Here is a 16,034-nt window from a genome sequence, read left to right as displayed (position 1 = left end):
TTGGAGTGTATAAATTAAGCATTGAGGTAAGAGTAAACCCATACTTATATGCATGAAGATAATAACACTATGTTAATTGAGCTTGTTATGCCCATATAAAAGTGGTGTTGAGATTTTGAAATATTTTATATGTGAATATGTGTTGAATAAATACAACAGCTTAGAGGGAACTGGTGTTGATTTCAATTAAGCGATTGTGAGATTTCAAGAATTGATTGGACCTATTAAAGGTCATGGATATAAGCACATGAATTAACTCGAGAGTGAGTATCAATGATTACTATAATTGATGTGTGGTCATGAAGTAAGAAGTTAGTAAGCAAATCTGCTCTAAGGATGAGCTTGAACTTTGCTATGCATAGTAGGGGGAGCTAAGGGATTAAAGGACTAGATGTGGAATTGGCAATTTGAGGTTAAATGACTTGGAAATGTCAAATCTAGTCTAAGTGCCATATGAAGTTCTATAATTGAGACTGATATACGAATTACTTGAAAGATCAATTTAAAAGTTTATTTGGTTCAAAGTGTGCCCTATGATACGAATGATTAGTCTTGAAGGTGATCTCCCCAGAGTAAGGAATTTGGAAAATGTTGATGTTTAGATATACTCTAAGAGAGAGAACTTCTGCATCTTAAGTTTAGGACAACTTTGATCTTATGATCGCAAAGGCAAGGTGTAATAACTAAGTAAATTATTCACTTAATAAATGTGATTGGTTATTGATGAATAAAGTCAAGATCTTAACATTTAGTGGTATACAATTTGATAATTATGTATTTAAGAGTTATTTGGAGACAAGTCCTTCATCAAATTTGCACTAAATGTTATGGTAAAGGCCTATCAATGTTAATATTTAAATGTATCCAGGAGTGATCTTAACATACCAACAAAGGAGAATTAAACATGTTGAAATTAATGTTCTAATAGTGTGCATATGATCAAAAGCTAGTTTGTAAGTTGTAGTTTTCATGATCATGAAATATATAAAGATTATCAATATATGGACATACACTTGGAGCTGTAATTTACAAGTTTGGAGTATTTAAGATATGATTAAATGGAATTAGCATTAGTTAAGGTACATAAATCTTTTAATTAATTTTTGTGGAGTATGCATGATAGTAGAATGGAGGAACATAGTGCCATGATACTATACGGTGAAGTTACTATACAATATGGAAAGAGTATTCTAAAGTGGGATTTATTGATTGTTGACAAGTGTTATAGGATGAGATGAATTTGAAAATATTGACTTTACCTATTATATGTGATAAGCACAAGAGGATATAAATCGTTATGGAAATTATGACTTAAGCTTGGAGGGAAACCAAACAGTTGAGAATGATTAGTGTAGCAACCTTAAATATAGATGAATAACAATGATTAAGTAAAGTCTAACAGCCACCGTGCCACGGTGCTAAGAACACTTCATGTCTAGGACGCATGAATAAAATGAGACAGATGTGAAGTTGAACTTACGAGTTGACCTAAAGTCATTGAACTTGATTCTAAGTTTTGTTAATTGGAATTTTAAGGTTTTGGAAGGTATCGATATGAATGAGTTAAAGCTGAAATGGTTAAAGGCGTTCCCTTCGGGGGGGAAGGAAAAGGTCTGGGGTTCGAAACTTGGCCAGAAGGTCCTGTAGGGCCTGTCGTGCAACCTTTAGGCACGGGGTTCCGAGTAAGTCAAGTGATGGGGATCCAGACATAACAATACCTTGGAGTTGGCCCCGAAGGGGATGCCACATAAATGGCTAAGCTACGGGTTAAATGATCACATGTTGTGAGACATAAGTTTAAGATAGATTCCCCAAGGAAATACTCAAGAGAAGTTCTGCCATGGATCTCGTGAAATCAAGCACTAAATTATGTTGTTATAAAAAGAAAGCTGTAAGCTGAGAGTGATATTCATATTAATATTGAAAAATACTTGAGGAGAATCGAGTTTCATGTTTTGCAATTTCAAGTGTAATTTATAAATTGGCTAAGGGATAATGATGTTATGTTCGTATGAAAGAGTGGAACAAATGATGATTGAAGTTAACCTTGATAATGAAGTCAGATAATGAAACTTTCCTAATATATTATGGAAATTGGAATTCAAAATGCTTGAGGCATACATGATTCAAATGAGTCTGAGTTTTAAGTGACAAATCAATATCGGAATGCAAAAAGGATACAAGGTAATGTAGAGGCATGAAGGATAATTGAGGAAAAAGGATGACTCCTAGGAATTGTGGTATTGCATAAGATGCAATGATCAAGTTAAGATAAATCTTTGAGGTATCAATGGGATTATAAAGCATACACGCATAATAGATTATAATTCAATGAAGATGACATTGTGATGCAATGATATATAGTATAAGGAAACTTAAGCATATAATTGGAAATGATAAGAAGAGAGTATAAGTATGTGAATGATGTGGAACTATGCACAGGCATGATGAGAATTTGTTTGAATTATGAAGATTATTCTATTGAATCTTGGTTATGGATGGGAATGAACAAAGAGAAATTAGTTTGAAGGCATTTGAAAACAAAGACCCGTATACATAATGAGGAATATGGACATTTGAATGTGCGTGTATACGTGTGTGTGAAGTTAGTAATGTACCCAACTAAAATGAAGAATGGTTTTAGTGGTTTGAGATTTGAACTCAATATATTTGATGAGTTGTATAGATAATGTAACGATCAAGAATCTTATCAGAAGTCGATTTATGGTGACCTAAACCCCATTCTTTCGGTTAAAACTACATACTAGGCTACCTAGCTACCTAGTACGCCCGAGTTTATGTGGACGAGATAGTACGATTGTATGGTATTCCCATTTCTATAGTATCTAACAGAGGGACACAGTTCACCAGTAGGTTCTGAAGAAAGTTGCAGGAAGCGTTGGGCACTAAGTTGGATTTTAGCATGGCTTTCCACCCTCAAACTGATGGGCAATCTAAACGAACAATACGAACATTGGAAGATATGTTGAGGGCATGTGTAATAGACCTTGGGGTTAGGTGGGATCATTATCTACCCTTAATGGAGTTTGCTTACAACAATAGCTTTCAAGCTAGTATCCAAATGGCACCATTTGAGGCATTATATGGACAGAGGTGCAAGTCACCAATTGGGTGGCTGGAGGAAATAGAAAGGAAACTTTTGGGGCCAGAGTTGGTACAAGACGCCATCGAGAAGATACGCATGATTCGACAGAGGATGTTATCAGCACAAAGTAGATAGAAGTTATATGTTGATAACAGACGGAGAAACTTAGAGTTCTAGGAGGGGGATCATGTATATTTGAAGGTCTCACCAACAAAAAGGGTATTGAGGTTCGGCAATAAAGGAAAATTAAGTCCTCGGTATGTAGACCTTTGTGAGATCTTAGAAAAGATTAGAGCAGTAGCATATCGGTTGGCACTACTGCTAGACCTCTCGAATATTTATCCGGTGTTTCATGTGTCAATGCTTAGGAAGTATAACCTGGATCCATCTCATGTAATACGGTATGAAACCATTCAGTTGAGAGATGACTTAACCTATGAAGAGCAACTGATGGTTATCCTTGATAAGCAAGTCAAAAAGCTCCATTCAAAGGATGTAGCCTCAGTGAAAGTGTTATGCGAAACCACACCACTGAAGAGGTAACATGGGAAGCTGAAGAAGATATGAGAACAAAGTATTCGCACCTCTTTAATACGTAGAGGTACGCTACCTTATAGTTAGATTTAAATTCGGGGATCAAATTTCTTTTAGTGGGGGAGAATGTGAAACCTAGACCTTCATAGAAGTGTGACGACGTAGACACGATGATGCAGATTAAGGGTAGTTTTGTCATTTTCTTGGTGAGCTCCTAGAAGTGGGTTTTTTAATATTATTAAGGTCTAAGTAGGCATAAGGAATAAATGAATGATGTATACAATAATGAACAAAACAAAGAAAATAAAAATAATGATAATTTCCACAATAGCGGCAAAATTATCATTTTGGGCCTTGGGTCTAAATTTTGTAAGTTTTCATGAACTCAAGTACCCCCAATCTATTATGGACCTTTTCTCAGTGTTAAAAGAGTACAAAGTTGAGCCAAAGGGAAGAAGAAGGCAAAGTCAACTATGCAATGGCATTTTTATAAATAAGTGGAACTTTAGTCAACTATAGGATAAATATCAAATTTTTCCAGCACTTTCTCCTCACTTCTAGCAGCTTCTTCTTCTTCTTCCCATCCATCTTCCTCACGAAATGTTTTCCATCTTCCATGGATGCCATTCCTTGAAACCTCCATAACTTTCTCAAAGTAACTTCAATTCTCATGCTTTGGTACACTTTTTCATTGGATTCTTTATGCTCTTTCACTTCTACACCTCAAGAACCCTCAAAGTCTTTCCTCAATACTTTCTCTCACTAGTTGGATGTTTTAGAGAGAGAGAGAGAGAGAGAGAGAGAGGCTTTCCAAATAGCTTGAGGAGAACTCTTGAAAAGGAATTCAACAACAATTTCACCAAGGTGAGTATTGAGTTAGGGTTGATTTTTTGGTTGTTGATGATGGTCAATAATTAAATTGTAGACTGTTTTATTTCTGAAGGTTATTTATTTATTTCTAGTGTGACTAGAGTATTGTGAATAAATAGCCAATCAAATGGTAATTGGAAGCTAGTTAGGAATAACTAGCAAAACTTGATTTAGGAAAATAGCTTTTGCAATAATATTCATGTCAATTGAGTTGGGGTGGTGCTATTGTGTGTGATAGGTTCCAACGAGACCCCACTCTCCCCTTGGAGCATTAGTGCAAGTTGGAGTCGATTTAAGAATCAACAAAGACAAGTGAGTGAACTTGCATCTATTTTTGTTTAGGGAAATGCATAGTTGTTTGAATGAATCATGTGAAAATTTTATTTGTTTTTGCTTTAAAATATACTTGGGGAACAAGCACTTGATGAAATGTTCTGATATTGTGAAATGTGCAACGTGATTAGTTCATGTGTTCCTACATTATGTTGATGTGTATGTTATGCATTAAATGGTATTATTGTGTGATAATCATAACTGTCACGACCCAAATTTGGGGCCATGACCGGCTCAAGGGCCCAATGAACGTAGTCTACTAAGCCCAAGCAAGCATATCTATTTGTCCTACTCATCATTCTATCAAATATTGCTAAGTCACATTGTATAACTTAAAATCAAAATAGTGATAGACATTGCCAACTCGTTCTGGCATTACTCATTTAAAATATACATACATTGTCTACAACATGTATTCTAATAATTTACATTAAGTTGTCTATACATATCAAAAGGAGACTCAATGTCCAATGGAGAAACTTGACGAATGTATAGCTACTGAATGTGGAGACACCTTCCAATAGTGGAGTCTACAAGTGCACCTCAACCTAGTTACCAACTGCCTTGTGATATGAAAACATGAAGTTGAAAACAGTGAGTATAAACCCAGTGAGTGAACAAGGAAGGGAACAAGCAACAATAAGGGAGAATTTAAAATCATGATGCACTTGTCTCAAAACAATGCAATTTAGTTTCATTCATATTAAAATCCCCTCATTGAACCCTTAAATGATCAATCATTTGAAAATCATGAATCCATACGTAATGAAAAATTTTAAAAAAATGAAAGCTTCAGCAATACACAAGCAAGTCAAATGAAACAACGAATCTTCGCCGCAGCGGAATGGCATTCTCGCTGCAGCGACGTTGGGATTTAAGTTATTAGCTGAACTAGGGTTTCTCAACTAGCCAAGGTTTTCTCATCAAACCTCCTCAATTTGTACTTAAATCATTTATTCCGTAATGTTGGGAGTCCATGCTCAAATATGGTAGCAAAGAAGTGAAAAATAGGGCAACAATTTGACAAGATGGGAGACAAAATAGAAGGTTTTTCGCTGCAGTAAGAATGAATCTCGCTGCAGTGAAATTTCTACTCCAAGACAGAAACTTTCTCGCTGTAGCGAGATTCATTCTCGTCGCAGAAAGAATGCTACAATATTTTCTTGCTGTAGCGAGTTTTCGGCCAGCTACTCTCCAAAAATCGGAGAATTTCTCGCTACAGCGAGAAACAGGACACCAAAGGAAAATTTCACTTACTTCCCAAAGAAAACCACCCTACTGAAATATCCAAAACCAATATGAAACACATAATAATTTCTCAAAGTTTAACATATCAAATTTCACATGCATTACACTCATATACCATTACTCATAAATTTCCTATAACAAACATAATTACGTATGTCTATATATATACATATACTCATCATCATCATGCACATCGTCTCGTCATCACATGCTCATGCGCACTCCCTACTTGCACATGGTTGGGTCATCACCGTGTTATACGCACTCCCTACTCGCACATAACCGGGTCATCATCAGCCTATGCGCACTCCCTACTCGCACATAGTCAAGTCAATATAATTACACAACAATATATTCCTACATACATATATATCAAAACAATGTAGTAGTATAGAAATCCATAATAGCCACATATTACAACATAAACCATTTCTCAAGAGCTTGTTCCCAAGGCACTCATTTTTAAGAAAAGTTTTATAAAATCATTCAAACAATTTGTACAAAACAAACACATTCCCAAAATAGTTTTGATAGGCAGTCCACTCATCGGTTGATTGTAGAGCCTTTAATTGACTTTAATTCCCTTAATGATCCAATTGGGGTGATGGGGCTTCGTTAGAACCTAGAATCACATTAGCATCAGCAATAGGTCAATTCATATACTATAAACCCTAAAAGCTATCTCTTAGCTAGCTTTCAATTGCCACTTTAAATGGCTATCTATGTTCACTATTTAAATCACTATAAAATGAATGAACATCCTCAACAATAAAACATCTCATAATCTAAATTACTAGCCATTATCCACAGCTAAAAATCAAGCTTAGTTCATCACTCACCTTAGGGTTCCTTTGTAGTTAAATTCTCTTTTAATAACTTCCACACAAATGGGGTAATTCTCTCTTTCTCTCTCTAGAATGCCCAACTAGTGACAAAAAGTATGGAAATAAGATTTTTCAAGGGTTTTAAGGAGAGAGAGTGGAAGAATACAAGGGTTCTAGTCATAAGGGCACAAAGGTATGAAAACTAGAGCTAGAGAGACAAAATCATGCAAGCTCCATATCAAGCTTCCATGGAGGTTGAAGCAACGTGAAAGAGAAGAAGGAGGAAGAAGAAGAAGCTGCTAGAAAATGGGAGAAGAAGTTGCTGGAAGAAAGATATTTATAGCCCAAGCTTATCCATTCCATTGAAATTACGAAAATACCCTTGACTAGGTAGCTCATTCTCATGCAACCCTTTGTGCAATCTTTTTACTCTTTTAATATTGAGACCAAGTCCATAATGGTCTAGACATGCTCGGGTCTACGAAACTTTAGAAATTTTGACTCGAGGTGCAAAATGACCATTTTACCCCTATTGTGAAAACTATTATCACTCCTAGTTTTCTTCATGTTTTCATCATTACACATCATTTATGAGATCTTATACCTATTTAGACCTTAAAATATCTTAAAACTTTCTTCTAGGAGCTCATTAGAGAAAATGACGAAACTACCATTGGCCCGTGTTATTGTGTCTATACCTAGTTACGAGCCTATAAAGGTCAAGGTCTCACAACCTTATCTTAATAGCCTTTTAGTAGACATGACGGATATTAAATTGGTTGAAGCATTGCTCCTATCCTTCTGAATACTAAATGATGGCTCGCTTGGAAAATCAAATCTATTAAATTTATGGTAACAATCCACACTAGCATGGTAGGGCGATAGCCAATCCATTCCCAAGATCACATCAAAATCTAAGGTGTCTAATTGCACTAGATTTACCAAAATGTCTTTGTCCTTAACCTGAACTACACAGGACCTATATTCCCACTCTGCCACAAATACCTCACTTAAAGGGGTAAACACCACTAATTGTTCTTCTCTCATAACGTGATCTTTACCCAATTGTGGTGAAAAGCATGGAGAAACAAAAGAGTGCATAGAACCAGGATCAAACAATACTCAAGCATTCATATTACAAATAGAAAGAATACTTGAGACCACAACATTGGATGTTTGGGCCTTTTGTGGTGTTAAAGCAAATACCCTTGCGTCACCCCTATTAGCAAAACTTTGATGTCCAGACCTAGATGGCCTACCATGAGAGGAAGTAACAACACCTCTACCTCTCGATCTGCTATCTTCCCGATCAAATGAGGTGGCTACTGAATGAGCAGACAAAGCTGACTGGGTGGAGCCATGAGCAGAATCTTGTGGTTGATGAGCCATTGGGCAACTCCTCTTCATATGCCTAAGTTGACCACACAAGAAACTTGACTACCCTACCTTGAATCTTGCTGCCTCTCAACACTAAAGGTTTTCTGTCCTAAGCCAACATTGGCACTAGTCAAGTCCCTTTGTGGGCCTTGATGGCCAGAAGATGAAATACCACTACTAAAGTCTCTACGACCTTGATGGCCCTCTGTCTTAGCCCTTTTGACTCTATCCCTTGCAGCCCTACTCTCACTACTCCTCATCTCAATCTGCTAAGTGCAGTCTACGGCTGCGGAGTAGGTATCAAAATCCTTGGATGCTACAGCCCTAAACAATGGCTCCACTAGCCCATCCACAAACCTTCGAATCTTTATTTCCTCAATAGAAACTAGATAGGGCACATACTGAGCCAACTGTATGAATTTGAGGTCGTATTCTGACACTATCATACTTAGGGTCTGTACTAATGCCTCAAACCCCATAGCTCTCGCATTTTGATACTAGTGGGTAAGAATCGATTCAAGCAAGCTATACTAAACTCATTCCAAATCAATGGTGTTGCACCGGTAGGCCTACCTATACACAAGGAGCCATACCACTCTTGTGCCACATCCTCTAATCGAAAAACAGCTAGCTCAACTGATCTTGTACTAGAACATCCCAAGGCATCACAAATTTTTTCCATCTTGTCTAAGAATACCTGGGGTTTCTCCGTTGCATTGAACCTAGTAAATGACGGAGGCTTAAGCTTCAGGAAATTAGGAAGTGAAACCACTACATGACCTTTCTCAACCTCTAGATGTTGGCAGTCAATCTATCCTTGTGAACTAGGGGACACTTGTGCTGCATGTCTCCCCTCTACTATTCTTTGTATGTTGTCCATACGGGTTGCAATCATCTCCACAACCCCATTAACTCCCTGTAGTTTTGTAGCCATGTCCTTGATTGTAATGCCCCCAGTTGGGTGTCTATCCGCATTACATAAAGACTGTTCCTCCTTATGTCTACTCATAGGTGTATCCACTCTCACCTACCTAGCGGCCCCACCACGTCTACCTCTCCCCCTAGGGGTGGATGCCCGTGGCCTAGCCTTAGTCTCATTAGGAGCATCTTGCTCTCTCATCCATTTCGGGGCAACTCATGTTTTAGGCGGCATTATTACCTAAACAAGAGCAAACACCTGTTATTAAACACATTTTACAATCATTCCTAAAGGAAAAGGTGGTTTCTAGAATAGGGAATCTATGCGGTCTCTTAGTTGTGAAATGTGTCGCGGTTCACAATTCACAACTGAAGTTTCCACATAAAGACTTGATACTCCACTTGACCAAACAAAAGTATCTTAGGACTTAAACAACCTAGGGCTCTGATACCAACTTTGTCATAACCCAATTTTTGAGCCATGACCGGCACAAGGGCCCAATGGGCATAGCCCACTAAGCCCAAGCAAGCCTTTATATGTAGTTCTGTCCATTATTTCATCACTCATTCCCACGGTCAAATTTCGTAATTCTTAACTATATGTATTTCAATAATATACTATGACAACCAAATGATTACATTTGTATTATATCAAAATAATGTCACCCATTGCCAACTCATAGTGGCACCATAATTCAGAGTATACATATTTTGATTATAACATGCATTACATCACGTTTACGTATATACAAGCAAAAAGACTCCTGACCTCTAGTGGAGTGACTTTGGGTCAAAGTACAGCTACTGAATGCCACAATGCATATCAAAAGGCGATTAGAAGAGGACACCTCAATCTAAGTCCCAACTACCTCCGTATCTAAACACATGAAGTTAAAAAGAGTGAGTATAAACCCAGTGAGTGAACATAATAAGGGAACAAGCATCAATGCGGAAAGTTTTAGAAAACATGATGCACTTATGTTGAAAACAATGCAATTTAGCTTAATTTCTTGTTAAAACCCCTTAATTCAACCCTTGATTATTTAGTGCCTTAGTATTGAAAAATCCATGATCAACAATTAAGTTAAAGAGTGAAAACTATGGTAGAGTCCAAGCAAGGCAAGCATGGCAGAGTGAATCTCGCTGCAGCGAAAAGGCATTCTCGCTGCAACGAATTCAAGGCAAAATTCTGAACCGACCACCCGAAAGTTTCTCGCTACAATGAGAATGGAATTTCACTGCAGCAAAATCTTGGACAAGCATTTTACCCAACCACCCAAGAGTTTCTCTCTACAGCGAGAATGCATTTTCGCTGTATCGAAAATCTGAGCTAGTCAAGCCTCCAGCACCCAAGAGTTTCTCACAACAGCGAGAATGAATTTCGCTGCAGCGAAAAAACAGGGCAATGAAATTACAAGAATTCTTGTCATAATGAAATCCATTTTTGCTGCAGTGAAAATCAAATGGAAAGCATTTGTCAAATTTGAGCATTCAATATTCAATGCAATCACAATATATTTTCCATAACCTCTCTATACATAACACATATATAAACATACATGCAACTACTGGCATCACCCCTACTCATGTGCACTCCCACCCCGCACATAGCTAAGTCATCATATGCACTCCCACACCGCACATTACAACATCATCACTAGCATCATGTGCTCTCCCACACTGCACATGGCATAAATCATCGACGTGTGCACTCTCACACCACACACTACTGGCACCGTCATGTGCACTCCCACACCGCATACGCACAGTTATAATTATCACACAATAATACCATTTAATGCATAACATACACATCAACATAATGTAGGAACACATGAACTAATCACGTTGCACATTTCACAATATAAGAACATTTCATCAAGGGCTCGTTCCCCAAGTATATTTTAAAGCAAAGACAAATAAAATTTTCAAATGATTCATTCAAACACCTATACATTTCCTAAAACAATTTAGATGCAAGTTCACTCATTTGTCTTTGTTGATTCTTAAGTCGACTCCAACTTCCACTAATGCTCCGAGGGGAGATGTGGGGTCTCGTGGGAACCTATCACACACAACAGCACCACCCTAACTCAATTAACATGATTATTATTCCAAAAGTTATTTTTCTAAATCAAGTTTTGCTAGTTGTTCCTAACTAGCTTCCAATTACCATTTGATTGGCTATTTATTCACACTACTCTAGTCACACGAGAAATAAATAAATAACCTTCAAAAATAAAATAGTCTACAATTTAATTATTGACCATCATCAACAACCTAAAAATCAACCCTAACTGAATACTCACCTTGGTGAATTTATAGTTGAACTCCTTTTCAAGAGTTTTCCTCAAGCTATTTGGAAAGCCTCTCTCTCTCTCTCTCTCTTTTAAACGTCCNCAAGCTATTTGGTAAAGACCTCCTCTCTCTCTCTCTCTCTTTTAAACGTCCACCTAGTGAGAGAATGTATTGAGGAAAGACTTTGAGGGTTCTTGAGGTGTAAAAGTGAAAGAGCACAAAGAATCTTCTGAAAAAGTGTACCAAAGCATGAGAATTGAAGTTACTTTGAGAAAGTTATGGAGGTTTCAAGGGATGGCTTCCATGGAAGATGGAAAATGTTTAGAGAGGAAGAAGGATAGGAAGAAGAAGAACCTGCTAGAAGTGAGGAGAAAGTGCTGGAAAATTTTGATATTTATCCTATAGTTGACTAAAGTTCCACTTATTTATAAAAATGCCATTGCATAGTTGACTTTGCCTTCTTCTTACCTTTGGCTCAACTTTTTACTCTTTTAACACTGAGAAAAGGTCCGTAATAGACTAGGGGTACTTGAGTTCACGAAAACTTAAAAATTTAGACTCGGGGTCTAAAATGACCATTTTGCCCCTATTGTGGAAATTATCATTATTTCTATTTTCTTCATTCATTTCATTATTATATACATCATTCATTTATTCCTTACGCCTACTTAAACCTTAATATTATTAGAAAACCCACTTCTAGGAGCTCACCAAGAAAATGACAAAACTACCCTTAATTTGCATCATCGTGCCTACCTCCGTCACACGTCTATGAAGGTCTAGGTTTCACAAAAACTTTTTTTGAGGGTTGTTGAGGTGAAAAGGTGAAAAAGAATGAAAAACTCTATGAAAAAGTGTGCAAAAACATGAATTTTGGAGTTAGTATGAGAAGGTTATGGAAGTTTCAAGGTTTCTTTCCATGGAGGATGAAAGTTCTACAAAAAGGAGAGAAGAAACTAGAGGAAGATGAAGAAGGTGCTGGAACTTTAGATATTTATCTCTAAAGTCAATCAAAGTTTCACGTAATTTACAAAAATGCCCCTTTTTGTTCTTCTAGTGCAGTACTTTCAATTTGACAAAGATTTTGACCACATTCCAATCAGAATTGGGAAAAGTGGTAAACATCAAAGTTGTAGTCCTGCCTCTTAGCTTTTTAATGGTCTAAAAATCATGTCATTTGGACTTCTTTTTTGGGAGATATACTTGAAAAACCGAAACATATGCAAATAGAGCAACAGTCCATTACGCACCTTTCTTCACCAATTGAAATTATTTTTTATCTTACCCTTATAAGAACATAAAATAATTATAAATAACGTAAAATGAACATCATTAGCTTAAAATAAACATTTAAACATAAATTAAACTAAACTAATAAAATAAATAAAAATACATAAATTCGATCCTAAATCTAGTCCAACTTAGACTAATTAGGTATTTAATCTCCCATTAAATATGTGAATTTGATGCACTCATCAGTCTACCTCTAGTCACACATCTATGGAGGTTGGGGTTTTACAAAATACGTAGTCTTTCGCATGGTGAGAATTATGAGTTTTTTCGCAACTCCCTTATTTATATGTTGGTTTTGTGTTTAATATCTCGAGGATGAGATCTTTTATAAGCTTATGTATAAGCATTGATATTACTTGATTTTACAGGAGCATGCGTGTTTATGTTACTTTGATTTAAAGTAAAGGACAACAAGTGATTTTGACAGTAGAAATCTTTTACTTGCACTGGTTTTATTATATTACTTGAAATGATTATTTTGCATCACAACTCTTGGGTTTTCAAGTAAGGCACAAATACCCCATTTAATTTTAAATTGTTTATATACATTCATATATTTTTAATGTTCAAATTACCTATCCTTGGCTTGTTTCCCATCTTCGCTCCGCTCACAGAGTCGGTGATCACTAAGTTTGTGAGACTCACCCCTTTATCTTCCCTTTTTGTAGATAAGTGATCAGCTTAAGCGTATCGCCCCAGCATTTTGATTCGTTGCGACGTAGGTAATGGCATCTCTTAGACTTTCACTCTGAGTCACTCCGCTGCATAGGGGTTGTGTTGTGTAAAATAGTTAGGCTTATAAAAGAATTACTAGTTCATCAGAAATGTATCTGCTAAAACTTAGAGGTTGTGCAATGAATTCTATGTGTGATGTTGAAACTAGTCGAAGTTGGTTAAACTTGGATATTATTATCTACCTGCTACATCCTAATTACAACTATTTATTTAGTTAAGCAAACAATAGTATTATATACGCATTAGAATGTTCAATTTAATTATCTGGAATCTCAACTTAGACTTGTTCGAGATTTGGCGAGTTCACCAGCAAGTCTCGAACGTTGTTAACGATTGGGGAGAAGGTCGTTTGTAACACTCTGTACTTTTCTATGCTGGCTAATAAAGCTTATCAGATGCCAATTGAGATTAATTAGATTGTTTAAAAGTGATGAAGGGCGAAAGGCATAGTTTGGAATAAAATATCCCGCATATGAGGAAATAACAGTTAAATAATATTATTTTTATTGAGGATAAATTGATAATATAAAAAATGATTCGAAAGTGAATCGGGGCATAATAAGACATTTCGGGTGCCAATGAGGCAAGTGGAAAATTTAGGAATAAAATAATATTTTATTAATAAAATAATATTAAAATATTAATATTTTATTTATTGTTGAAATTTTCCATGAAGAAGGAATATATGGTCAACCTAAGTGGGGGAGAAGAAGAATGAGGAAATTTTGGAGAAAAAATGACATAATGGGGCTCGCGTGTCTTTATTAAATAAAGCTAGTGTTGGTAAGTAAATATTTAAATATTGCGGTGATGCCGCGTTGAAGCATAAACTTGATATTTTATTGGTACAAGTGTTAAGGAAGAAAAATGGAAAGAAAGTGAAATTAAAAGATTGTCGGAGGACACAATTAAAAAGGGTGAAAACCTTGGAGGGCAAAATGAGAATTTTGCCTTTAAGTTCGTCAAAGCTTCCAAAGGAATCTTTGACTCTTCATCCTTATCCCATGGCTGGTTCTTATCTCTAGCCACAAGATATTTTCTTCTTCTCTTCCATCCTCTCAATGCCATTTTCAAGCTTACATGCCATTTTCACCTTACCACAATGAAATTGAAAAGAAAAATGGTTTTGTTTTGCAAGGAAAACTGTACTCTTGAAAAGAAAATAGATGAGATCAGTTAGAAGAAAGGAGAAAGGACAGAATGAAAGGAGAAAGAAAAAGAGAGAAAGGAAGAAAAAGCTTGGTTTTGGTGATTCAAGCAAGGAAAGCTAAGGATTCTTGTTTTTAGCTTGAGTAATCTTTGAAAATGAGTTAGTGACTAAGAGAAATGTCTTGTGGTAGCAAATATTGGCTTGATTGGAGAAAAATTGGTGACATACAAGCCAATAAACCCGTGGGTACATAATGGACTCAAAGTGGAAAAGGAAAATGGTAATCTGAACGCTATGTTTTAAAGCCTACGATTAGTTGAATATTGTGAGGAAATATGGTTGTTGCGAGGAAATACGGCTGTTGAAAGGATCTATTTGCATAAGCTAGTTAAAAATTGTTAAGTTTGTATGGCATGTTGTTTGAAAGAAATGAAAAAGGAATATTGTGGATGGAGGATTGAGAAACAAAGTATTGAAAGTTAGATAGATAATGATGCATGTAAACTTAGAAATAATTGAGTGAAAGTGAGAATGATTGTTGCTGCCATATATGTGGGTTATGTGTGAAAAAATAAGACGAATTTGAATGAAAATGGCTGGAAAAGGTTAATATGGGTGCTAGAGTCATAAATAAGTTGCCGTTAATTATAATTTAAAGAATTATGCAAACAAAGGATAAAGGCAACTTTGGTAAAAATGTGTCAAGATGCATATGAATATGCAACGTTAAGTGAGGAAAAGTGGTGATTGTAGCATAGTATGAGTTATTAACATGATGGTAATGTTTGAATAAGGAGGAAAATGGGAATGATAAACACTAAGATTATTGAATTTGGATTGTTGCTAGGAAGTATATAAGTAGAAAAGTTTACCGTGGTGGAGTGTCAGGTGAAGTAACGAGTGACCGGCAAGTAGAAATAGCAAGATAAGCACCCGAATCAATAGCAACGAAGCGTCCTGCTATTGTAAGGTGAGTTAGGGGTGCCTATTTCAAAAATTTCCATAGCTATATAATGTTATAAGTTTTATAAACGTTGCCGAATTTCATTAAATGCAATTGTGGAAAGCATAAGCTGTTAGTCTTGATAGGCGATTTCTAAATGGATTTATACTAATTTATACACTGTTATTGTGGAAAGCATGAGCTGGTAGAACTCGTAGGAAATTGTGGATGCAAGTTGTTTTGAAAATTGTTTTGGATATATCTATAGATTACTTATATACGTAAAGTGTTTTAGAAATTGGGAAACAAGCCTTTTATACTATTTTGCATTCAAAATCTGTGCCTTGTATTTGTGTGTGATATGCATAGTTTAAATGAAATAGTTAAATGATTTCAAATGCAAGT

The 16,034-nt window shown here is 36.1% G+C and overlaps 1 protein-coding gene across 1 annotated transcript; it reads left to right on the top strand.

Moving 5' to 3' along the window:
- On the top strand, positions 2,924–3,649 carry LOC108661166. Its single transcript, XM_018117063.1, has 2 exons — positions 2,924–3,175; positions 3,308–3,649. Exons 1-2 carry the CDS (start codon positions 2,924–2,926, stop codon positions 3,647–3,649), a joined length of 594 nt encoding a protein of 197 aa, XP_017972552.1.

The sequence above is a fragment of the Theobroma cacao genome, chromosome 3 (genome assembly GCF_000208745.1).
Source record: "Theobroma cacao cultivar B97-61/B2 chromosome 3, Criollo_cocoa_genome_V2, whole genome shotgun sequence".
In the NCBI taxonomy this organism is placed as follows: Eukaryota; Viridiplantae; Streptophyta; class Magnoliopsida; order Malvales; family Malvaceae; genus Theobroma; species Theobroma cacao.
Note: the sequence above shows the minus strand (reverse complement) of the source record. Positions and strands in the feature narration are given on the sequence as shown.

Excerpts from the sequence above, each read along its gene's own strand:
- LOC108661166 (XM_018117063.1), top strand. The coding sequence starts at position 2,924 with ATGGCTTTCCACCCTCAAACTGATGGGCAATCTAAACGAACAATACGA. Across the intron at positions 3,176-3,307 it reads AACTTTTGGGGCCAGAGTTG|GTCTCACCAACAAAAAGGGT; the intron begins GTACAAGACGCC and ends GTATATTTGAAG.